At 48.9% G+C, this 23,092-nt stretch overlaps 1 protein-coding gene and 2 long non-coding RNA genes across 4 annotated transcripts in view; 2 read left to right on the forward strand and 1 right to left on the reverse strand.

The window, feature by feature from the left end:
- The first annotated feature begins 257 nt into the window (after positions 1–257).
- On the forward strand, positions 258–9,233 carry LOC133060662 (uncharacterized). 2 transcript variants are annotated; one of them, XR_009693799.1, is made up of 3 exons: positions 258–279; positions 6,593–6,699; positions 9,102–9,233. It is a non-coding gene; the product is annotated as an uncharacterized LOC133060662 (long non-coding RNA). The 2 variants fall into 2 exon arrangements; XR_009693798.1 differs by lacking the exon at positions 258–279 and adding an exon at positions 2,843–3,026.
- A 508-nt stretch (positions 9,234–9,741) lies between these two features.
- On the reverse strand, positions 9,742–17,488 carry LOC133060664 (uncharacterized). The gene is made up of 3 exons (XR_009693801.1): positions 17,402–17,488; positions 16,656–16,736; positions 9,742–9,795 (listed from the first exon to the last, which is right to left on the reverse strand). It is a non-coding gene; the product is annotated as an uncharacterized LOC133060664 (long non-coding RNA).
- RPS6KA1 (ribosomal protein S6 kinase A1) overlaps positions 16,272–23,092 on the forward strand; it is a 37,432-nt gene continuing 30,611 nt past the window's right edge. The window contains exons 1-2 of the mRNA XM_061148293.1: positions 16,272–16,383; positions 22,534–22,578. Coding sequence (XP_061004276.1) covers positions 16,321–16,383; positions 22,534–22,578 — 108 coding nt within the window. The 5' untranslated portion in view covers positions 16,272–16,320. The remainder of the gene's footprint in view (positions 16,384–22,533; positions 22,579–23,092) is intronic.

A 23,092-nucleotide genomic window follows, 5' to 3' on the forward strand; every position in this document is an offset into this window, starting at 1 on the left:
GGCCCGCTTCATCCTCGGCTTCCGCTTCCGGGCCTGCGTCTTCTCCGAGCTTCTCTGAATGCCGCGAATCCCCTTCCCTACCATCCGAACGCAAGTCTCAAGGACTGAAAGCATCCCCAGGGCTCGACCTGTAGCGGGGTCCCCTTAACGGCGGGGACCGGCAAACAGGGCAAGCGCGGGCACATGGGGCGGGGATTTGGGGGCGGGGCCTCGGGCGACACTTTGGGGCGGGGCCCTGGGGGCGGGGCCTCCGAGCTAGCGCTCCCGCGGGCCGAGGAGGTACGCGAGGCGCGCGCAGGGTGCCGGGAGCGCGAACTACGCGGAAACGGGGTGGGGGGGAAGGGAAGGCGCGGGACTGGGGGCTGGGCGGACGCCGGAGGTGGTTTGAGTGAGCGAGCGCAGGGCCGGCTAGACCTGGAGGGTGAATGGTCAGGCCCTAGGGCTGGGCCTGGATTTGGGGCCCCAAAGCGGGAAAGGCCTGGGGTTGGGGGGGCCGAGAGGAAGAAAGAAGCAGGAACCCCGCCCACTTTCCGACCTGGGTTTCTTGGAACGAGCCAGGAAATCTTGAGGCTTGATCTGTCGGCCATGGTGTTTATAGAGAGGGCTGATGGGGGCCCCATATGGTTTTTATAGAGATCGCTGATAAGACACCCATTTCCCCCACACTCCAGGAAGTTCTCAGGCTTGTGCCCCAAGTGTTTGGGGGGCTCAGCAGCCCCCTCGCCCACACGCTGCAGAGTGAGCCCCACCCTGAGAACCCAGGAAGGCCCTGTGGTCCCTCCAGAGCCCGCCCTCATCTTCAGTTTGGGGAGAGGAAGTCTTGGGGGCCACAGGCCACATACATCTAGAAAGATCTTCAGGCCCCAGGGCCTTCACTCTTCCTCCTACCCTCCTGGCTCCCACAAACCTTACTCTCCTTAGCAGAGGTATTAGAGGGGTCCCCGTGGGGCGAAATGGAGCAATTTCAACCGGCCTCTTTCTGTTGCAGTCTGCAAAAGAGGACGTGGGGAGAGGACGAAGATGAGGGGCCCTGTTAACCCTTCCTGCCCTGCCTAGTGGCTGGTAGGAGCTCAGCAATTGGGCTGAGGTGCGCAGAATCTCGGAGTCCTTTTGTTTTCTGGTGTTCCGTTCTGCTGTGGGCCTGGGAAACACAGCTAGAAACTCTGCCAGTTTCTTAAGCCCCTTCAGTGTTTCTCTTTTGTGTAAAAGTAGTTCATGCATATTATATTTTTTAATTAAACTTTACAAAATATGGGTTTGAAAATTGAAAAACATCTTCACTGATAATTGCTTAACATGTATAAAGACACAGGCATACATAAAGGGGTCAAACCACATATAGTTTTGCAACTTGCTGTATATTGTGGACATTTATAGTGTGTGTCATTTATAGAGATACTTCATTTTTAAGGAGTTCATAATATTCCAGAATACAGGTACCCCATAATTCTTTTGATATTCTACTGATAAACATTTAGTTTTATGCTTATGTTTGTAGTGATCTTCATGTTGTTTCATTTTAAATTACAAATATGTGCTTATTGGAAAAAATGTAAATAAAATCTTGATAAAGGCAAGAAATATGGATAAAGGCAGCACCATATTCGTACCAGCTAACTCCTTTATTTTGTAAGCTATGTTTTATGGAACACTTACTGTATGCCAGATACCATGCTAAGTCATTCACGGAACAGCAATCTGAGGTTTGAAGAAATGTCTCCAGTGAGGCTTGCCCAAGGTCACACAGCTAGAAAGTGGCAGAGCCAGGACCCGACTTTATCTGATTCCAAAGCTTTCCTGGCATCTTCCTGTTAACATTCGTGTGTCTTTCCTTCCAACCTTTTTTTTCTTTTTTTAAACATGCAACAGGACAAAAATACTCACATGTAAATATGCACTGTTTTTCCTCCTCCCCAGGCTTAGTTCTAAGGAGCCTTTGTAAGGAGGGCAGAGGGAGACGAATAGACCTAAGCAGAAGAGTGGAGAGACCTGGAGGAATTTCCTTCCAGTCCCACTCAGGAAAAGCTGCTACTGAGAGGAGGGAGGGGAGCTGGCGGAGTTTGGGTGGTCAAGAATTTGGAAAAAAAGAGAAAAAAGGGAGAGCTTGGGGAGCTGTTGTAATAGTGTGGAACTTTAAGGAAGAGAGATTTGGGAGGATTCTGAAAAAGAGGTCTTGCCATGTGTTGTGCTTCGTAATCAATCCCTTTGCAGTGTCCTCCAGAGAGCTTTGGTAACAAAGCTTTTTGTTTCCTGTCAGTGCTTTTTGCAGTTGGATCGATTTCTTTTGGGTGAGAAGGGAGCAAAGAAAGACGAGCTTTCTCCAGGTTCGCGTGCATTTTGTTTACTTTGTCTTTTATGAAGATGAGATAGCCTGTCTACCCTTGCTCACTCAGTACCCGCCCCCTAGAGTGCCCTGTCTTTCCTGTGTCCTTCTCCAGTCCCCTTGTCCTTGAAGGCTCACCTCTTTCCCTCCGGTTGGCCCTTGCTTTTTCCAAGTCCCTCATGATAGCCCAAATCAGGACAGATGACTGGCCCCTTGCTGGTAGGCCATATTGAGTAGGAATTTTGCCATCACCAGAATCTCTTTGGTTACAACAAACTGTGCTGGTTTGCTGGCTTTAGAAATCCTGGTGTCAAGCAGAGTACCCACGCACCAGTTATCATTACCAGGGGAAGACTCTATAAACACGTCTACCCATTTCCTTTTGGCATCTGAGTATTCGAGGGAGACACAAAGCAGTCAAGCACCAGATAGAACAATGCTTTACTCAAGTAGAGAAAAGACAGAACAAGATCAACTTCAGGAGTGGGTGTTGGTCTCTCATTGCCTGGGGCTCTCTCGCAGTGATCAGCACAGGAAATTCACTGTATTCCCCGTTTTGTGCCACAGGGGAAGGACCTTGTCCTCTCTAAGAGGAGGACAGATACAGCAATGGGGTTGACTCGATGCCAAATGACCGACATGCTTTAAGCAGAGATGAACGAGTACTCGTGACACCTGAAACAAGGAAAGAAACCCACACAAGGTGATAAATCCAGCACTGGTTGCGTGGGCTCTTTATCTCCTGGTTAGGAAGAGTTCCAGACCCAGGGCCCATTCTTATGTGATTGAGTAAGGGTTCAAAAACTGCAGGCAAGAGACTTTCTCAACATTTGGCCATCATGACTCTTGTCTCCATCTTTGTTTTGACTGCTGAGAAACTCAGAACTTTAAAAAAAAAAAAATCCACATTTTGTTTATTTAAAATTTTTATTTACTTATTTTTGTCTGCGCTGGATCTTTGCTTCATGTGGCCTTTCTCTAGTTGCGGTGAGTGGGGACTGCTCTCTAGATGCGGTGCACGGTCTTCTCATTGCAGCGGCTTCTCTTGTTGCAGAGGCGAGTGGGCACCATAGTTGCGGTGCACGGTCTTAGTTGCTCCACCGCATGTGGAATCTTCCTGGAGCAGGAATCGAATGTAAGTCTCCTGTGTTGGCAGGCAGATTCTTAATCACTAGACCATCAGGGAAGTCCCAGAACTTTTCTACTGCTGGATCGGTATTTTCTCTTTGTCCCAATTTTCTTAATTACTTATTTTTAGCCTTTAAAAATATTTTTATTATGGAATATTTCAACATTTATTTATTTTTGGCTGCATCGGGTCTTATGGTAGTCCAGCTCCACTGTATTTGTGGAGTGCAGGCTTAGTTGCCCCAAGTCATGTGGGATCTTAGTTCCCTGACCAGGGATCAAACCTGCATCCTCTGTATTAGAAGGTGGAGTCTTAACCAGTGGACCACCAGGGAAGTCTGTTTATTATGGAAGATTTCAAACACTTGAAAGTAGAGAGAATGTAATAAATTTTCACATACCTATAACCCATCCTCAATAATTATCAACATTTTGCCAATCTTGTTTCATCTGCCTTCCCACTTTTCCTTCGCTCTGAAGTATTATAAAGCACACCCCAGACATCATATCACTTCACTGGAATTATTTCAGCATATGTCTTTAAAAGACAGGGCTTTTTCAAATACAACTGCAATGCCACTATCATACCTAACAAAATTAATACATATTCCTTAAAACCTTTTAATACCTAGTTCATGTTCAGATTTCTTTAATAGTTTGTTTCAATCAGGACTCAAATAAGGCTCACATAGTTCATTCGGTTGATGTATCTCATAAGTAACTTTTCATCTGTAACAGTTTTCACTTTTCTTTCATTTCTCATGCTATTTATTTGTAAAGGAAACCAAAGAATTTGTTCTATAAAGCTTCCCACATCCCAGAAGTTTTGACTGATTGCTTCCTGATGGTGTAGTTTACCTTGTTCTTCTGTCTCTTGAATTTCCAGTAGACTGAACGTTAGATCTAGAGCTGGATTGTGTGTGTTAGTCGCTCAGTTGTGTCCAACTCTTTGTGACCCCTCAGACTGTAGCCTGCCCGGCTCCTCTGTCCTTGGGATTTTCCAGGCAAGGATGCTGGAGTTGGTTGCCATTTCCTTCTCCAGGAGATCTTCCCAACCCAGGGATTGAACCCCGGTCTCCTGCATTGCAGGCAGATGCTTTACTGTCTGAGCTACTAGGGAAGCCCCAGAGCTTGATTAGGTTTAATGTCTTTGGCAAGCATACCTTATTGGCGATGATGTTATTATGTCATATCTAGTGGTACATAATATTGACTTGAAATATTTTTATTGACTGATTCATGGTTTCAGGGCCCTTGGCCTAATCTCTTCATTATAGAATTCCCCCCAAAGTTTTATCTGTTAATTTCAGCATCCACTGATGATCCATTATTTCATTAGGTGTTACAAAATGGTGACTTTCTATTAATAATTCTATCATTCTTTTCGCATTCATTAGCTGGCATTCTTCCATAAAGAATAACTTCTCCTCATCCATTATTTGATTTTCCTGAAACAGTGTGTACAGGAAAGTTAAGATAAATGCTTCGTTCCTTTTATGTATTTTTAATTTTTTTGGCTATGCTATGCATCTTCAGGATCTTAGTTCCATGACCAGAGACCAGGCCACTCCAGTGAAAGTGCTGAGTCTTAACTACTGGACTGCCAAGGAATTCCCTCTTTTTTGTATTTTTATAAGTTGCCTAAACTCCTTTGTGGAACAAGGTGTTAGAAAAAAAAGAGAGGGGGTAGGCAGAGAAGTGGAATGGAAAGAGCACAGGCCTTGGATTTGGACACCATCCTGACTCCATCACTTCCTAGCTGTGTGACTTGGGCCAGCCTTCCGGGCCTCAGTTTCCTTAACTGCAGATCGGGGATATTGCTCCCCATTTCCCCACACCTTCAGTAGAATCATTTCTACTGAAATGATCTTGGCCTAGATCAAGCAATTCCTTTCACAGGAAAATAAAATATTTTATTCATTGTGGAAATTTTAGAGGATGCAGATAAATATAAAGAAGAGAAAAAAAAAGAAGAGAATACTAAAAACTCTGAAAAGCATCTAGCACATGATTGGCATATAGGCTTTTTTTTTTTTTTTTAAATCTTTATCTATTTGGCTGTCTTCATTGTGGCATGCACAATCTTCTTTGGGACGTGCAGGGTCTCTAATTGTGGTGTGTGGTGGAGAGGACTCTGAAGTGTGGAGGCTCAGTAGTTTTGAAGTGCAGGTTTAATTGCTCTGAGACATGTGGGATCTGAGTTTCCCGACCAGAGAGCGAACCCATGTCCCCTGCATTGCAAGGCAGATTCTTAACCACTGGACCACCAGGGAAGTCCCTGTATCAGTATTTTTGACAACTCCAGCTTGACTCTCAGGTTGCCCTGTATCGGCATCCTTCTGGAAGAGAGTAAATGTAACCAGCCATGACTCCAGCCTCAGCCTAAGAAAATCCTAGCGAGAGCGAGAGATGGCGGCCTTTGGGAGGGAGCAAGAGGTGGACGCCTCTGTTCTTATGTTGAAAGCTAGTGAAGTTAGACAGACCTGCCACATACTTGCAGTGAGCTCCTGGGAGAGTCACAAGCCCCTGAGCCATAGTTTCTCACCTGTAAGATAGAGGTAGTCAAGGCTGACCTGCCAGAGTCACTGGGAGATTCCCATGAGATGTTGATGTGGAAACGCCCACCTTGAAGACAACAAGTGGGAGGTGCGCAGGAAATAGGGGTTAGCTTGATCTGTCTGGAAACCCCCTTTCTGAGCCCCCATCAAGTGTAAAATCACAAGTGACTCGTCACTGAAGGGCTGTGTAAGGCCTGGCTTGGAGTCCAGCTCAAAGTACTGTGTGAACTGGGTAAACGTCTTCCCCTCTGGGGCTTGGATTCTTCCATCTGTGAAATGGAAGTCCAAATGGAAGTACATTAGGGGTCCAAATTCCAAGCCCCCAGGAGCAGTCAGGTAGCAAGTGAATGAAAGGGAAGAGGCATTGGTACAATAGGGGGTGGTGGAGACTGTGGTAATCTGATGAGCTTGTTTTATCTAAGAGAGGCTGCCTGCTGATGGTCACAAAACTGGACTGTGAGCCCAGGTAGCCTGACTTTTAAAGAGGCTGGAAAGTTCTATTTTAAATTTTCTTCTTCCTGTCTGTTTGGTTTTTTTTATATACAGTTTCTTTTTACAAACCCTTCTCTCTGACTTTCAATAGATCCCAGCAAGGAAGCTGCTGTGTTACACAGGAAACTCCAGCCCAGAAGCAGGTCATCTATGAATGGTTTAACCCCAGGTTCCCCGCCAGTGTGCGTTGTGTGACAGGTGAGGGGGTGGCTGCCTTTCCGGCTATGCCTCCCGGGGCTTTCCCTGACCAGGGGGGCAGCGGAATGTGCCTCCCTGTATTTTTAATTTAAATTCAAGTTATCTGAGATACTTAGCAACCGTATGAACTACACAAAATGTAAATATAAACAAAATGTAAAATGGGATTAAGAGCATGGACTCTAAGAGAACTTCATGCACCAGCTTTACCACTTAATTAACTGAATAACTTTGAGCAAATCATTTAGCTTCTCTGTGCCTCACTTTTCTTATCTGTAAAATGGGGGTAATTATTGCACCTACTTCACATGATTGTTGAAAGGGTTACATGAGCAAGGACAGGACTAGGCTGAGGTTGTTAGAAGGAAGTTAATGAGGAACCATCTTCGATGCAGAATTTAAGGGGAGCACCACCAAAAAAACTCAACAGTGCGTGGGCTTCTCATTGTGGTGCCTTCTCTTGTTGCAGAGCACAGGCTCCAGAGAGTTTGTCTTAGCATTTGTCTAAGGCTTCTGGGCCTTAGTGTGCAGGCTCAGTAGTTGTGGCTCATGGGCTTAGTTGTCCCACAGCATGTGGGATCTTCCTGGACCAGGGATTAAACCCACGTCTCCTGCATTGGCAGGCGGATTCTTAACCACTGAGCCACCGGGGAAGCCCCACATGTGTCTTTTTGAATTGTGATTTCCTTAGGGTATATGCCCAGTAATGGGATTGCTGGGTCATATGGTAGTTTTTTCCCTATTTTTTTTTATTTTTTTAATTTTTTTTCCTAGTTTTTTTAAAGAATTTCCATACTGTTCTCCATGACTATATCAGTTTATATTCTCACCATAGCTTTATTCTTAAAACATGATGATACACACAGAGAACACCCATTCCACCTCCAGGCCCAGTGGTTCAAGAGTAAGAGAGAGAAGGCATTTGACTTTGTTCACTGTCATATCCGCAGCACCTACCATGATGCCTCATACATGGGTAGGATCTTAATAAATATTTTTTGAGTGGAGGAAATAACGGGATGACACATGTCAAACCTTAGAACAGTGCCTGGCACCAAGCAGGTGGCTCAATAAAATAATAATGATGATTATGTTTGAGAAGATAACAATGTCATTGTCTGTGGGTCCTATTCTGCCTTCAGACCAATGGTGATCTTGGTATGTTTGACACCCAGAATGTATCTTTTCTTCCCCCTGAGGTATCAAATTTTATTTTTCATTAACTTCTTTAACTTATATTTTCTGGTAAGTATTAAAAAATATTTTTATTTTTATTGCAGTATAGTTGATTTACAATGTGTTAGTTTCGGGTGTACCACAAAGTGATTCAGTTATACGTATATTCATTCTTTTTTAGATTCTTTTCTCATATAGGTTATCACAGAATATTGAGTAGAGTTTCCTGTGCTATACAGTAAGTCCTTGTTGGTTATCCATCCTGTATACAGTAGTGTGTGTAGAAGAGATCATTTTTTTAAGGCCAACATGACAAGAATTATCTTCAGTAATAATCATGAAATAAATAATAATAATGGCAGAAAAGCAACAAAAATAGTAAAAACTTGCTTTTACTGAACCTCATGTATGCACTCAGACCAATAAAATTTTTAATAAATTAAAATAAAAATTGTAAAAAATAAAATAAAAATTGTAATACAAAGGGGAACAAAGTAATGGACTAATAATTTTTGGTTACATTAGTTTATTTTTTTAACAAAAAGGGACATACACACACGACAAATGCCTCTAAAAGAGGCAACTTGTCAAGTTCAGAGAATGATTTATACAGAGAATGACAGAACTGCAGTAACAATTTACTGTTTTACCATCACTGTGCTATCACTATTGATTTCAAATCTGCTGTTTAAATGCAGGGACATGGGAACTTCCCTTGGGCATCCAGTGGTTGGGACTTCACTTTCCAATGCAGAGGGTGCAAGTTTGATCCCTGGTCAGGGAGCTAAGTTCCCACGTGCCTCACAGGCAAAAAACCGAACCATAAAACAGAAATATTGAAATTCAATAAAGACTTTAAAAATGTAGATAAATGAAGGGACACAGGGACATGAACACTTCTGATGGGAGCTCCAGTGATGCTGACCTGCTATGAACTCTCAAACTGAAGGTGTATATTGGGGCCAGTTGTGTAACTGGGAATTCTTCAAATTAGCTTCCATGTAGAATGTATTATTTATGAAAGGTTAGGTGATAAAATGTACTAATTTGGAGCCTACACACACACACACACACACACACACACATATATAATTTAAGTTAGACCAATAAAGATCTCTTCAGGAGGGAGGGTTTTATCACCAAGGACATTGTTTAGAATTGCCAGGGCATGGTGATAATAAAAGCTGACGCACCCAGTTTCACTAATGTTTTAAACTTCTCCACAGACAATGCATGCCTTCTGTCTTGCACATGGAGGACTGGCCACCACCCTTACCTGATTCACCTCTTGCCTCAGGCCATCAGTTTCCTATCTCTGGCTGAGACAGTCTCAAAGGCCCTTCCAAAGCTGACATTGCACTACTTTCTAATTCTGGCTCTGTAAGCTATTTCAAGCTATGTGACCCTGGGTAAGTCAGGTCCTCCCTCCAAGTCTCAGTTTCCTCATCTGTAGGGGAACGGTAATCCCAAGCCATGTCTTATCCCGTAAGGGCTCAAGGAGATGGTGTGAGAGAAGACTTTGTAAAGAAGGAGATACTGCACACAGGTGGCAGGTACCCAGACGGCAGACCTTGATGACAAAGGTGACGAGTTCCTCCAAAGTCATAAAGGAATTGTTCCTAGATCGAGGATCTGAGATAGGGGAAGGGGATCTAGTGGGTGCTGGACTTCACAAATCACTGACAGTGACTTTTTCCTTCCAGGAAAAGGCTTGATCCTCTTGGCCAGGAAGCAGGGGCCTGATCACAATGACCCCAGTTCCTCTCTTGCTGTATTACATCCCAGCTGGGAGGGAGCAACTTCCCTTCCCGGGGAAGGTGGCTGAAGCAGAAGCAGGGTGTGAGGAAATGCAGATGCCGGCTGGTTCTGAAATTAGCTTACCTGCTTGTTTAACCATTTCTCCAAAGAGAATGCAAGTTCCTAGAGCAGGGGTTGACAAAAAAAAAAAAAAAAAAAATTTTTTTTTTCTCCTGAAGAGCCAGCTAGTAAACATTTTAGGCTTTCTTGGCCATATGGTCTCTGTTGCGACTGCTCTGCACTGCTGTTGTAGTGTGGAAGCAGCCCTAGACCATACGTAAACGGAGCGTGGCTGTGCTCCAATAAAACTTTATTTATGGATTCTGGAATCTGAATTTCACATAATTTTCACACGTTATAAAATATCCTTTTGATTTTTTTTTTTTTCAGTCTTTTAAAGATGTAGAAACCATTCTTAGCTCATAAGCACATAAAAAGAGGCCAGATTTGGTCCACGGGCCATTCATAGTTTACCCACCAGTATTGGGCAGAGACCTTCTCTGTTTTCCTCCACGGTGTCCTCAGTGCCCAGAACAGTGCCTGGCAGATACCTGCCCATTTAGTATCTGTCGATGACCCCCTGCTTACTCACTGCCCATTGTCTCCAGTTCCATCCTCATCTCTTGTTACTACTGTATCTCCCTCTCCTGCCAGCTCCCATCCTCTGTAACCTGCAGCGAGAAGCTTCTGCCTCTCTCTGCCCTCCCACCCCCGGTCCCATCTCTAGGTCAGCGGAGGAGCCCATTAGCTAATTCTCCAGTAGCTCTGGGACTGTCTCATCTGGATGCTACCATGTCTCCTCTTCTTCTCTGACTACCTTTGGCCTCATATTTATTTCTCCAGTGTCCAAAATCTTTTTACTAACAAGGCAGGGTCTGGGGTTAGTTATTGTAGCAGCAACTGGCCCATTGGTTTCCGGCACACTTAAACTTCTAGCCCTTGGAACGCAGGATTTGCCTGTACACCTCTCAGTTTTCACCAGGACCAGAGAGCAGGCCAGTGCTACAGCCCTTGGGAGAATCCAGGCCCAGCTGGTTGAAGGTGAGGATCTTGCTCCAGGCCTTGGAGATGATGCTCTGGGTGCAGCTGCTCCTGGGGCAGTCCACACACCCTCCGTTTGGTACCTTCTGGGCAGGCACATCATCGATTAGAGTCCCTACAACCACAGCTGTTTTGCCTTCCCGGCCAGGAAATTCCATCTTCCAGATCATCTGGGAAAGGGCCAGAGGTGACTGATTGGTGCAAATCATGAACAAGCTCTTTAGCACAACTTGATCAAAGGATTTGGTTCATTTGGCCAGAAACCTGTACAGCTTGACCAACAGCCTTAAGTAGATGTCCTGGCTTTTGGCCTCATTCTTTACCAGCCTCTTGATCACAGTTATGGCAGGAAGTGAAGAAGAACCAAAGAGCTTCTTGATGAAAGTGAAAGAGGAGAGTGAAAAAGTTTAAAGCTCAACATTCAGAAAACTATGATCATGGCATCTGGTCCCATCACTTCATGGCAAATAGATGGGGAAACAGTGGACACAATGGCTGCCTTTATTTTTCTGGGCTCCAAAATCACTGCAGATGGTGACTGCAAGCATGAAATTAAAAGACGCTTACTCCTTGGAAGAAAAGTTATGACCAACCTAGACAGCATATTAAAAAGCAGAGACATTACTTTGTCAACAAAGGTCCGTCTAGTCAAGGCTATGGTTTTTTCAGTGGTCACATATGGATGTGAGAGTTGGACTATAAAGAAAGCTGAGCCCAGAAGAATTGATGCTTTTGAACTGTGGTGTTGGAGAAGACTCCTGAGAGTCCCTTGGACTGCAAGGAGATCCAACCAGTCCATCCTAAAGGAGATCAGTCCTGGGTGTTCATTGGAAGGATTGATGCTGAAGCCGAAACTCCAGTACTTTGTCCACCTGATACAAAGAACTGACTCATTTGAAAAGACCCTGATGCTGGGAAAATTGAGGGCAGGAGGGGAAGGGGATGATGGAGGATGAGATGGTTGGATGGCATCACCGACACAACGGACATGGATTTGGGTGGACTCCAGGAGTTGGTGATGGACAGGGAGGCCTGGCGTGCTGCAGTTCATGGGGTTGCAAAGAGTCAAACACGACTGAGCAACTGAACTGAACTGAACTGATCACACTCATGGGAATTCCTTCAAGCTGAAGCCTCTTCTTACATCTTCATCTCACACCAATGGAGAACTCATCCAGTGAGCCCCCCAAGCCCCAGTCCACTGCCCTTCTCCTACTTTTCAGGGGCAAGAATTTGGAGAGAAGGGAGAGAGTCTATGATTGTTACATACCCTTTCCAGTGAGCACTGATCGTCTACCAGACACTGCACAGGTATTTTGTTCCCTGACTTCACCTAATAACTCATAACCACTCCTATTTTACAGATGTAGAAACAAACTCAGAGGCGTTAACCAGAATTCTCAGTCATGCAACTAGGAAGCGGGCGAGCAGGGGTTAGAGTCCAGGTTGGTGTGGCTCTGTTCACAAGCCTATTTTGAGGGCTTGCCATATCTGCCATATCCAGCGAGTAGCAGTAAACACAACAGACAAGTCCTACCTCATGGAGCTTTTTTCTAGTGGGAGAAACAAACAATAAACTGGTAAATATACAATATGATTGCTGGTAGAGAGGCATGCCATGAAAGAAAGATGAGAAAATACCATTGGGACTTCCCTGGTGGTCCAGTGGTTAAGAATCCATCTGCTGATGCAGGGGACAGGGGTTCGATCCCTGGTCAGGGAACTGGATGCCACATGACACAACGAAGACTGAAAACCCCGTGTACCACAACTAAGACCTGGTGCAGCCAAATAAATAAATAAAATATTTTTTAAATGTTTAATTATCCAGATTAAAAAAATAAGCTGTCAAAAAAAAATAAGCTGTCATAGCTGATGATGATGATTATTTAAATGCTGAGCCAAGCTCTGGTTAAAGGTAACTACCATTATGATCGTTCTCCGCATGCTGTTCTACCTGCTGCCAGGAGACACATGTGCCAATACCTTTCTCTACTGAAAGACCAAGAAAAAAATGACAGACTCCCTTCCTGGGTCAGGGAGCATCCAGAACCTGTACTGTTGAACATTATAGCAAGCTCATGGCCAGGCTGCAGGAGAAGGACCTAAAACCAAGTGCTCAGCCCCTATCAGTTCAGACCCCTGCTCCAGGCCAGAATAACCTCTTCCACAGGGGACAGACTAAGAACCTCACCTGTGTCCAGCACACACTTATGAGTCATTCATTTAACAAACACCTCAAGTGACTGCCCGGAACAGCCTGTTTTCATCCTATTATGAATAGTAATCATAGCTAGAATTTATGCACACCTCAGAGTGTAGCATTTCAGAGCCTGAAAATAGGATCCGAGTCCCAGATTTGCTGTGTTGTAACCAGATGATGTTGGACATATCATTTAGCCTCGCTGAACATCTCCTATGTGCCAGGCAATGTGTCAGGTGCCAGGAAAACAGGAAAGAGCCAAGAAGAGCTGACTGCCGCCCTCTCACAGCTTACTGTCTAATTGGAGAGCCAGATGTTAATCAAGTAATCACAAAAACAAATGCAAAAGTATACCTTGAGGTATACTTCCCTGGTGGCCCAGACACTAGAGAATCTGCTTGCATTGCCGGAGACCTGAGTTTGATCCCTGGGCTGGGACGATCCCCTGGAGAAGGAAATGGCAAACCACTCCAGTATTCTCTCCTGGAGAATGTCATGAACAGTGGAGCCTGGTAGGCTACAGTTCATGGGGTCTCAGAGAGTTGGACACGACTGAGCAACTAACAGTTTCATTTTCATATCTTGAGGAGCACTCAGGAGCAGTGTCCCTTGTCCACAACAGGGAGGTAAAGAAAGATGTCCTGGAGGAAGTGATTGTGGAGACAAACTGGCTTGAGGAATATGGAAGATAGTTTCAAGAACAAAGAAGAAGGTGCTGTGGCAGGGGAACTGCAGGAAAGTCAGTGAGGCTGGAGCCTGGAGAGAAATGGAGAAAACGGTGAACTGAGGTGGCAGTGGGATCAGCACACTGTAGGCTATAGATTGGTGTCTTGGTGTCTACAGCTCTCTGCTGAGTGACCGCAACATTCCTACTACAATGATGGCAAGCTGACCTGCCCAAGCTCCCAGGCATGGCCCAGGAGTCCTGTCTCCTCCCCCACCCTCCGCTCCCTTTTCCATCATGACCTGCTGCCTCCCCAATACTTTTCAGAGGACACAGGAAATGAAATATTCATAGGAAAACACAATCACTACTGGATCTTTAGATGGAGATGATGCACTTGATAGGGAATCCTTTCGTGTAAGAAGGGGAAGGACGAGACCAGCAGCTTCAGGAAGGGGGCAGACTGAAGGCAAAATCATTTCAGTTTTCCCTTCATCTATACCCCTCCCACTCATCTACCTCATTTTCCTCACCCAGTCCTTTGCCCTTATTCTCTGGGTCTCAATGTCTCTTCCCAAGTTTAATTTATTTAAACTAGCTTCCAGCCAGATATTTGGCACCTGTGTGCAATCTATTCTGAGCCCTGAGTAAGATGACTAGATTTAGCAAATCAATGGGATACCCAGTTAAATCTGAATTCAGATAAACAACAATTTTTTAGTCTAACTAGGTCCAAATATTACAACACTGTCCCTGAGCAGCAGGGGCTGGGATGTCAGAAACTGGCTCCGGTCAACTGATAACTAATGCTGATGATAATAACAGGTGTCAACACTGGCCCAGGTTACCTCCGGTTTGGCCCTCATCAGGGAGGTAACCAAGTGAGTGAACAAGACTCTGGGCCCAGACTACCAGGGTTGTCTTTCAGCTCTACCTATTTCTAGCTGTGTAACCTTGGAGGGACCCAACAAATGAAATGCTTAACTTCTCTGTCCTCAATTTCTTCATCTGTATATTGCAGATAATAATAGCACCTACATTATAAAGATGTCGTGAGGATTAAATGCATTTACAGATGAAGTGTTTAGAACAGTACCTGGTCCAAAGTAAACGCTGTGTTAATGTTAGCTGTGATTGTTTATCTAATCACACCAGACCAAATGTAAACTCCATGAGAACATGGATTTTCTTTTGTTCATTGCTAGGAGTGGGGCTGTTTTACAGTACATGCTCAAGAAGAGGGCCTGGCATGTAATATATATCCATAAATGTTTATTGAATTAAATTTGTCCTCAGGATATACCAGAAAGATTGGAATCATAATTCCCTTTTTACAGATAAGGAAACAGGTTTAGGGACATGAAAGGAGTTTTCCAATGTTAAGGAGGTAGCAGGGACGGGATTCCAATCCAGATTTGTTAGGTTCCAAAGTCTTTCCACTCAAAGCTCAATTCACTTCAACAGTTGAGGTGCTACCCTTGGAAAATCATGGAATAGCAGGAGCATGTGGATTCAGTAGAAACCTTCATTGACTTTGATTAATCAAAGTCCTATAATCTGTTCCTGACCTGTTGTGTGACCTCAGGTAAGTCACCCCATCTTTCTGAAGCTGTTTTATGACGTGTAAACCAGGTGGTGGTGAGGATCCACAGAGGTCATAAGTTGGTGAAGCCTGATCAGAAGAAGGCTTCTGATAATCCTGCCTTAGAACAGCTTTGCAAATGGCCATTCTTCCCCCTCCATGAAACCCGCAAACCCATCTCTCCACTCTTCCAGGTGTGAATCTCACCACACCTGGACCCCTAACACTGCTTTAGATGGAGGCTGAGTCTCTCCAGTGGGAATCCCTCTCCCTGGTCTCTTACTACAAGTGCAGCCCAAGCGTCGGTGGATCCTGGGAGCTTGGGCCCTGGCCTCCCCAGAGGGGGCGCAAACCCAAATCAGCCCAGAGCCAGGTCTGCAGCTGGAGAGATTCTGGAGAGACTTGGCTTAAAAGAGCAAAGCATGCCTATTAAGACATCAGTCTGCAGGCACTGTGGGCCCTGATGGTGGCGAAAGAAGATCCGTACCCTGCCCGGAGCTGGGGCGCAGAGGATCCCAGTGTCGCTTTGGGGGCGGGGGAGTGGGATGTGGGGAGTGTCTTAGGGCCTCGCAACGAGGGGAGTAGGGCTCAAGTTCCTTTCCAGCTTCTCCCTGGGTCAGGCCTAGGACATTCGGTCTGACTGGGGGTGGGGGGGGGGGGGGGGCGTTGAGGGGAGATGGGGAGGTAAAGGGAATAAGGCCCGCTGGAGAGAGAGGGGGCATTTGGGGAACTATTCCAAATGTGCTGAGTGTGGGGAGATCGGTGGCCCTAACGAGTTTGGGCCCCGGGGACCGGGTTTGGGAGGGAGGAGCCAGGAGGACCTCTCCTGGGCTGGGCGGAGCGTGGGCCCTCACTCCCCGCGTGGCGGAGGCGGCGGTCCTCCTTGGGAATGCCGCGCCGCGGGGGCCGGGGCGGGGCTTCGCTGTCCCCGCCCCCTCGCGCAGGTAGCCAATGGGCGCGGCGGCGCCGGGTGACGGAGGGAGCCGAAGTGCTAGTGCCGCGGCGGCGGCGGCGGCGGCGGCGGACGGCCCAGCCGGCGCAAGGGGGTCTCGGCGGGGAGAAAGGGGGCGCTGGGGTCTCTGGGCGTGGGGCCTCAGGACCCAGGCGGCGGCGCGGCTCGGGCCGCCGGTGGAGCGCGGGCGGCCCGGCGGCGGCGCGATGCCGCTCGCCCAGCTCAAGGAGCCCTGGCCGCTCATGGAGCTGGTGCCGCTGGACCCGGAGGTGAGTGAGCTGGGCGGGGGACGGGCGCCGGCGGCCGGCAAGCCCGAGTCCCCACAGGGGCGGGGCGGCCCGCGGCGCCGCTGTAGCCTGGCGGGCGCCCGCGAGGACAGGAGTGCCCTCCGGTCTCCAGCCTCGTCTCCGGCTCCACCCCCTAATGCCCCGGGTGTGTGTGCGCGAGGCACCGTTCTGCCAAGCCCCCAGGAAGCCCCTTACCCCGGAGAGGGAACCCCGTGCTGCGCTTAGATCTGACCCCCGCCTCACCCCACACATACCTGGGACCTGTACCCGGAGCTGTAGGAGGTTCCTTCACTAGGGCACACGGCCCGGGGCTGGGATGCCAGATGTCTTGGATTCTACAAGAGACAAGGGTCATGGGACCCCCACCCACCCACCCAATTTCTTCTTGATGTCTCACAGCGGCCCTACCCCAAGAGCTCCCAGTGTCTCCGCTGCTGACCTTAGAAGGCTTTCCTTCTTGATCGTCGCAGTTGTGGAATTTGGGGTGACTCTGCCCGTCTGGGGCTGAAACCCTTGGTTTTCTTTGCCCCAGGCTAGGCTCAGAGGACGCCTGTGTCACCTCTCCCAGGCTGGGGAGAAGAGAATGGGGAAAAGCCCATAGACCTGAGAAAATTATTCCTGGAGATGAGGAGGTCGTTGGTTCCTGCCCCCTCCCATAGAAAGGGTTGGGCCTCCAGAGAATTTGGCCTTTGCCTCTTCCAGAAACAACTCTTGCCTTCTGAGGATACTGTGGTTTAGGCCCTAACCTTGCAGAGGCCTGCTCTTCCTGTGCCCTTTGACCCTCCAGGGTCAAGGTCAAGCCCTTGAACCAGCAGATGGAGAAAACTTTCCCCTCAGCCTCCTTATGGGAAGGACAGTAGGTGATACTGCCTTTCCAGAGGGATGTGGGGATATGAGGGCGACGATGGAAACCTCAGAGAGCCTGAGACCCAGAGTGATTTTCTTCTGGCTGGGGCTCGGACCCCTCCCCGTTTAGATCCCCTCCTCTGCCCTCTCTTACCTGGGGCAACCACCAAGTGCCCTGCCTCTCAGGGCCGCTGGTTGAGAGCTGAGTGAGGATCCTGGGTCCCTAGCACCCAGAGTGTGCTGCCCCTTTAAAGGGATGGTCATGGCTGACACTGGCTATTGGAGGGTGGGCGCGGCAAGATTAGGTAACCAACCTGAAGGCGCAATTTGGAGTAAATTGCTCTGGGATTCCTGCCATGGGGTTTTTACGGGCCCTGCACAGCTCAGAAGTTCTCCCGCTGACTCACCCTCCCAACTGAGGAACATGGCCCTCTGCAGCCCCTATCCACAGGCTGCCCACCCCCTGGGACTGGGGCACAAGGGGTTGGGGTGGTGGTGGTGCTCAGAGGTAAATTCCTTTGTCCTGGCACACCCTTGAGACCTAGGCCTCTCTAGAGGAAGGTGGACTAGGAGAGGCCAGGGAGGGACTTACCGTGGGTTATACTAGTCTGGAAGGCAGACACCCAGAAACTTGATTCCCAGTCTAGGGCACTGCTTCCTGCTTCTCTTTGGGAAATCCTGAGGCAGGGACCAGGTTTAAACAGGAAACTCAACTCAGTTTTAGTCCTACTGCACCTGAACTTTGAGAGGAAAAAAAGGTGGGCTTATTTCCTTGGATTAAGGGGGGCTGTGATTTCTCCAGGAGCTTCACCTCAGATTCGCAGTATGACCCTCAGTCATTCCGTAGCCTCTCTGGACCTCTGTTTCTCCACTGGCCAGGGCTGAGTTCTGGCCTCTGCTTTCTGGGCCTGAGAGGGTGCAGAGCCCTAAGGAGCACTGCCTATTTTCCTCCTCCCCACTCCATGGAGGTGCCAGGCGACTCGGTGTTATTGTTTGGGTAACAGGAGCCACGGGGCAGCCAGGGCGCGGGTTGGGTGCAGGTTCTTACTGGAGAACAGGGCCTCGCTGTTCTCAGCCCAGGTGACATGTAAGTGATACAGCACCCTGACCTGCAGGTACAGGCTCCTGGCCGGGAGGGAGGCAGGCCGAGGACTGGCAGGGCATTTGGCAGAGGCCTGGGATCTGCCCTCCCTGTGACGCTGCTGAAAATGGGCTGCTCGGAGGCAGGGCCTTGTCTGGGGTGTGGCCCAGGTGGAGTCAACCCACTGGAAGTGTGGGTGAGGATTCTGCTGGGGCCTTCCCCTGGCCCTGCTGGGCGCAGTAACCTTGGCCCCAGGCCCAGCCTCGCTGGGTGCAGAGCTTCACTCTGTGCCATCCACCCCAGTTCAGCACTGTGACCTTATTAAAATCAAATAATTCTCCAAACAGTTTCTCAAGGTAGGGATTATTACCCCTGTCTTCATATGGAACAAGTGAACTCAGACAGAACTGGCCTGTGAATTAATGTCAGAGTCAGAATTAGAACCCAGATCTCTCACTGTCTTCTACCCAGTAGGGGGAGTCTTAAGGACAGGCAAGAGCTGGGATCAAGCTGGCCAGGTGGAAGGTACTCCAGGAGAGGCTCCGGATGTTGGCAGACTCTCCTGTCCAACCTTGGCTGAGGGCTAGTAGTGCCAGCCAGCCCTGGCACCTGGCCCCCAGCTTCCAGCAGCGGGCAGGGTTGCCAGTGCTGGGCTCTGAACCCAACTCCTGGGGCTGCTTCCTGCCTGTGGGGCACGTGCCGTCCTTGTCCATCTGCTGCCCGGCTTCTCCAGACACTGCCCTGGACGCTTCTCTTCCCAAGACAGAGCGGCTTGGGTGGGAAGGAAGGATGCTTATTGGAACCCATCTCTGACCTCTGGGGAGGGGAAATAATGGCCTGGGGTCCCTCGGTTGCTGTGCCCATGAGTATTGCTCTCTGAGGAAGTGGGAGGAGAGTGAGTCTCCATCCTCTAAGAGGCTAGAAGCCCTTTCCTGTACCAGACTCGTAGACAAGGTCTTTCATTCAGTATTCTGCAAGGTCAGTATCATGGTCCTTATTCATTCATTCGGCAAATATTTATTGAGCACTTACAATGTGACAGGTACTTCTCCAGCCAGCAGGGTGTCACTGTGAACAAGACAGACCTGCCCTCCTAGTACAGGTGAGGAAACCAAGGCTCAGAGAAGTAATGTGACAGACACATTCAGAGTGAGTGGCTGGCAGAGCTAGCATTAGGGACTCTGTCTTTGTGGCTGCAGACCTGTGTTCTTTCCACCCTCTGTGCAACAGTCAGTCCAGAAGGGCAGATGCGCCCTGTCTTCCCAGGACCCTGGCTTTCAAGGGGAAGGTCACCTCTGGTCCTCTTTGCACTCCTAATCCTTTCTCCAGGGCCGCCCATTCCCCACTAGAGACCTTGTGCATCAGCTCTTACAGGCCTGGGGTTCCATCAGGATGGTACCCAAGCCAGACCCTGGGACTGGAGGCAGCCAAACAGGCTCCCTGAATCCTCCAAGATACTTCTCTGTAACCCTCCTCTGGGTTCGCCCACCACCTCCTGCTCTCTCTCACTGGGGATGCACGTGACTCTGGGTCATAGCCCCATGTCTGTTACCTGCTAACGGAGGGGCTGCAGTTAAGTCACTCAGCTCTTCTGAGCCTCATCTGAAAAATGGGAGTAACAACCTACTGTGGCCTCCTTGCTCTCTTTGCTGGTTTGAGGTTTCATTTGACAGGCTATGTGCCAGACCCTGAGCTGGGTGCCAAGGAGACAATACTGGACAAGCCGTGGCTCCTCCCTGAGGTTTGCTCGGTGCTGTGAGGCCCAGAGGAGGGAGGAAAGGACTTGAGGCTGTGTGGACAGAGGAGAAGACATTTAACTGAGTCCTGAAAGACCAGGAGTGTGCTGAAGTGACTGGGCAGGAAAGATTTTCTTGGTAGAAGGAGCCACCGTGCAAATGCTTGGGGACACGCTGGTCTGTTCAGCGTCTCAGGTTGTTCAGTTTAGCTCCAAAATAGGAATAGTAATAAATGGTGATTGTTAGTGGACCAGTTATATGCCAGGTGTACTTTTTTTTTTTTTTAATATTTCTTTATTTAGCTGTGCTGGATCTTAGTTGTAGCACTTGGGATCTTTAGTTGTGGCATGTGGGATCTGACCAGGAATCAAACCTGGGCCCCCTGCATTGGGAATGTAAAGTCTTAGCCCACTGGACCACCAGGGAAGTCCCTGGATGTATGTATTTTAGAGACATTATTTTGCTTGCTTCTTAAGGCCACCCAGTGAGGTACATTATTTTTATCCCCATTTCACAGATGAGGAAACTGAAGCTTTGAGAAATGAAGTAACCTCAGGGTTATTATGCAGGTGATAGGAACCAGAATTTGAACCCACAAGGTCAGATTCCAGAACCCACATTAATCACCTGTGGGAGCTGGAGATGATGGCTTTGAATGCCATACCAAGGAGCTGGGGCTTTATCCCACAGGCAGTGGGAAGCCATGGAAGAGTTTGAGGCTGGGTACCTAGAAAGTTCTCAGTAAGGAGTGAGTGAGTGAGTGACCAGGGGAGTCTTACTCAAGTGTAATGATTGCAGTTGAGTTTTAGGAAGGGTGAGGGCTTAGAATGGGGGAGGCTGGTGTGTAGGCCCTTGTTACCATCCGGGGTTATGTCAAGAGTCTACAATGCTGGGTGAAGTGGAACACCGTCTACAAAGGCATCACACCTCCTCCTCCCCTCAGGCCTGGTTCCACCCGGTCCTGCTCCCCAAGCTCCTGAGGAAGAACACATATGGTGGGGCCTCGGAATACTGGCCCCTGGGGAGGATTAGGGGCATTAAGGGGGTTCAAGGGGCAGGATGTCCAGGGAGTGCTGGGGAGGGAGTGCTGCTCCAGGAGCGGGGAGATTATATAACGGGGAGAGCACAGCTGTGCCCGCTGCTGCCAACAAGACTGCAGCTGCCCTGTGGACTTGGCCCCTGGCTCCAAAGTCCTGGGTCTTCCTGGTTTCTCCACACTCTTGCTGCGCAGGAGGGCTGCGGACAGCTCCTTTTAGCTTCCCAAGGCCCGGATGGGGTAGATTACTCACCTCATATCACACAGGAAAGGGTTGGTGTACCCAGGGTGGACAGCACCCAGCAGAGGGCGAAATCTGGTGCCTGGAGGACTGCCCAGGGGCGAGCTCCCGTGCCTGCCTCTCTGTTGCCCTGGCTGGGCACCGGGCTTCTCATCCTCAGTCCTCTTGAGTACCTCCTGGTGTCAGAGACCGGATTTTGAATCCCTGCTTAGCAGTGGTGTGACCTTAGGTGCCATCACGAGGCCCCTCTGCGCGTCAGTTTCTTTCTCTGCCAAATGGGACCCGGGCCTACCGCCCAGGTCAGGAGGGTTTAATGGTGCCACAGGTGTGAGGCATCAAGCGCAGAGCTGGGCGTGCAGCAGGGGCTCGGAAGAGAGCAGCTGTTAGCACCAAAGCCTAATCTCTGCCTCCCCGGGCTCCCTATTTATTAGGAGGGGCTCCCAGGTGACACTAGTGGTAAAGAACCTGCCTGCCAATGCAGGAGACCTGAGAGACATGGGTTCGATCCCCGGGTGGGGAAGATTCCCTGGAGAAGGGAACGGCAACCCACTCCAATACTCTGGTCTGAAGAATCCCAGGGACAGAGGAGCCTGGCAGGCTACAGTCCATGGGGTTGCGAAGAGTCGGACACAATTGAAGTGACTTAGCACGCACGGCCCATGAGTCAGTAGTCCCTGCATTGTGATAAGTGGTAAAATGAAGGCTCATAGGGAGTAGCAGTGATTTTGCAAGGATGGAGAGGGGTCCCAGAGAAGGCAGGGCCAGGGCATTTCTGGGCTGGACACTCTCCCAGACTTTGTCTCCTTCAGCCCTTACGTCAGCTCTGGGAGGTGGATGTAAATACCCATGTTACAGATCAGGAAACTGAGGCCTCTTGAGTTGGTTAGTTGGCACACACACACAGTCCTTTCCTTCTCACTGGGAGGAGGTGACATTTGAGCCAGACCTTCAAAGATAAGATGTTTTCTAGGCAGAGACCATGGGAGAGGGGTGCCCAAAATGGGCTGCCTGAGTCGGGGTGACTGCAGGAGGCTTGAGGCCTGTGCCCTCCCAGAACTCCCGCCCCTGCCTCCAGGGCCCTTCTAGCCGCTGGGAGCATCCAAGGGCCGGGGTGCCCCGTAGGGGCTGTCTTTGCTTTGTGCCACTCTGGTAAGTTCTGACAGTGTTCCCCACTCTCTCTTCTCTTTTCCAGAATGGACAAGCCTCAGGGGAAGAAGCTGGGCTTCAGCCATCCAAGGTAAGGATCGTCAGGGACGGAGTCACTGCATGGAGAAGAAGAGGAGGGAGACACTGACCTTGTCCCACCCAGGTGTGAGGCCCCCTGGCCCAGCTCAGCCTTCCTTCTCTGAAAGTGAAAGTGAAAGTCACTCAGTCGTGTCCGACTCTTTGCAACCCCGTGGACTATATAGTCCATGGGATTCTCCAGGCCAGAATACTGGAGTGGGTAGCCGTTCCCTTCTCCAAGGGATCTTCCCAACCCAGGGATCGAACCCCGCATTGAAGGTGGATTCTTTACCAACTGAGCCACTAAGTCCTTCTCTGGTCCCACCTAATACTGGAGGCAACCCCGTATGTCAAGATTACTCCCTTCCACCTTCTGGTTTCTCAGGTGAGTGGACTATGGCCCAGTCAGGGTCAGAAGCCAGGCTAGAACTCAAGTTTACCCGTCACCCAGACCAGGATGCTTCCTCTGTTTATTTACTCGTGGTGGCTTGGCTGACTGTATTAAGAGGGTGAAGGGGTGACGGGAG

This window comes from Dama dama, chromosome 8, assembly GCF_033118175.1.
Source record: "Dama dama isolate Ldn47 chromosome 8, ASM3311817v1, whole genome shotgun sequence".
Lineage (NCBI taxonomy): Eukaryota > Metazoa > Chordata > Mammalia > Artiodactyla > Cervidae > Dama > Dama dama.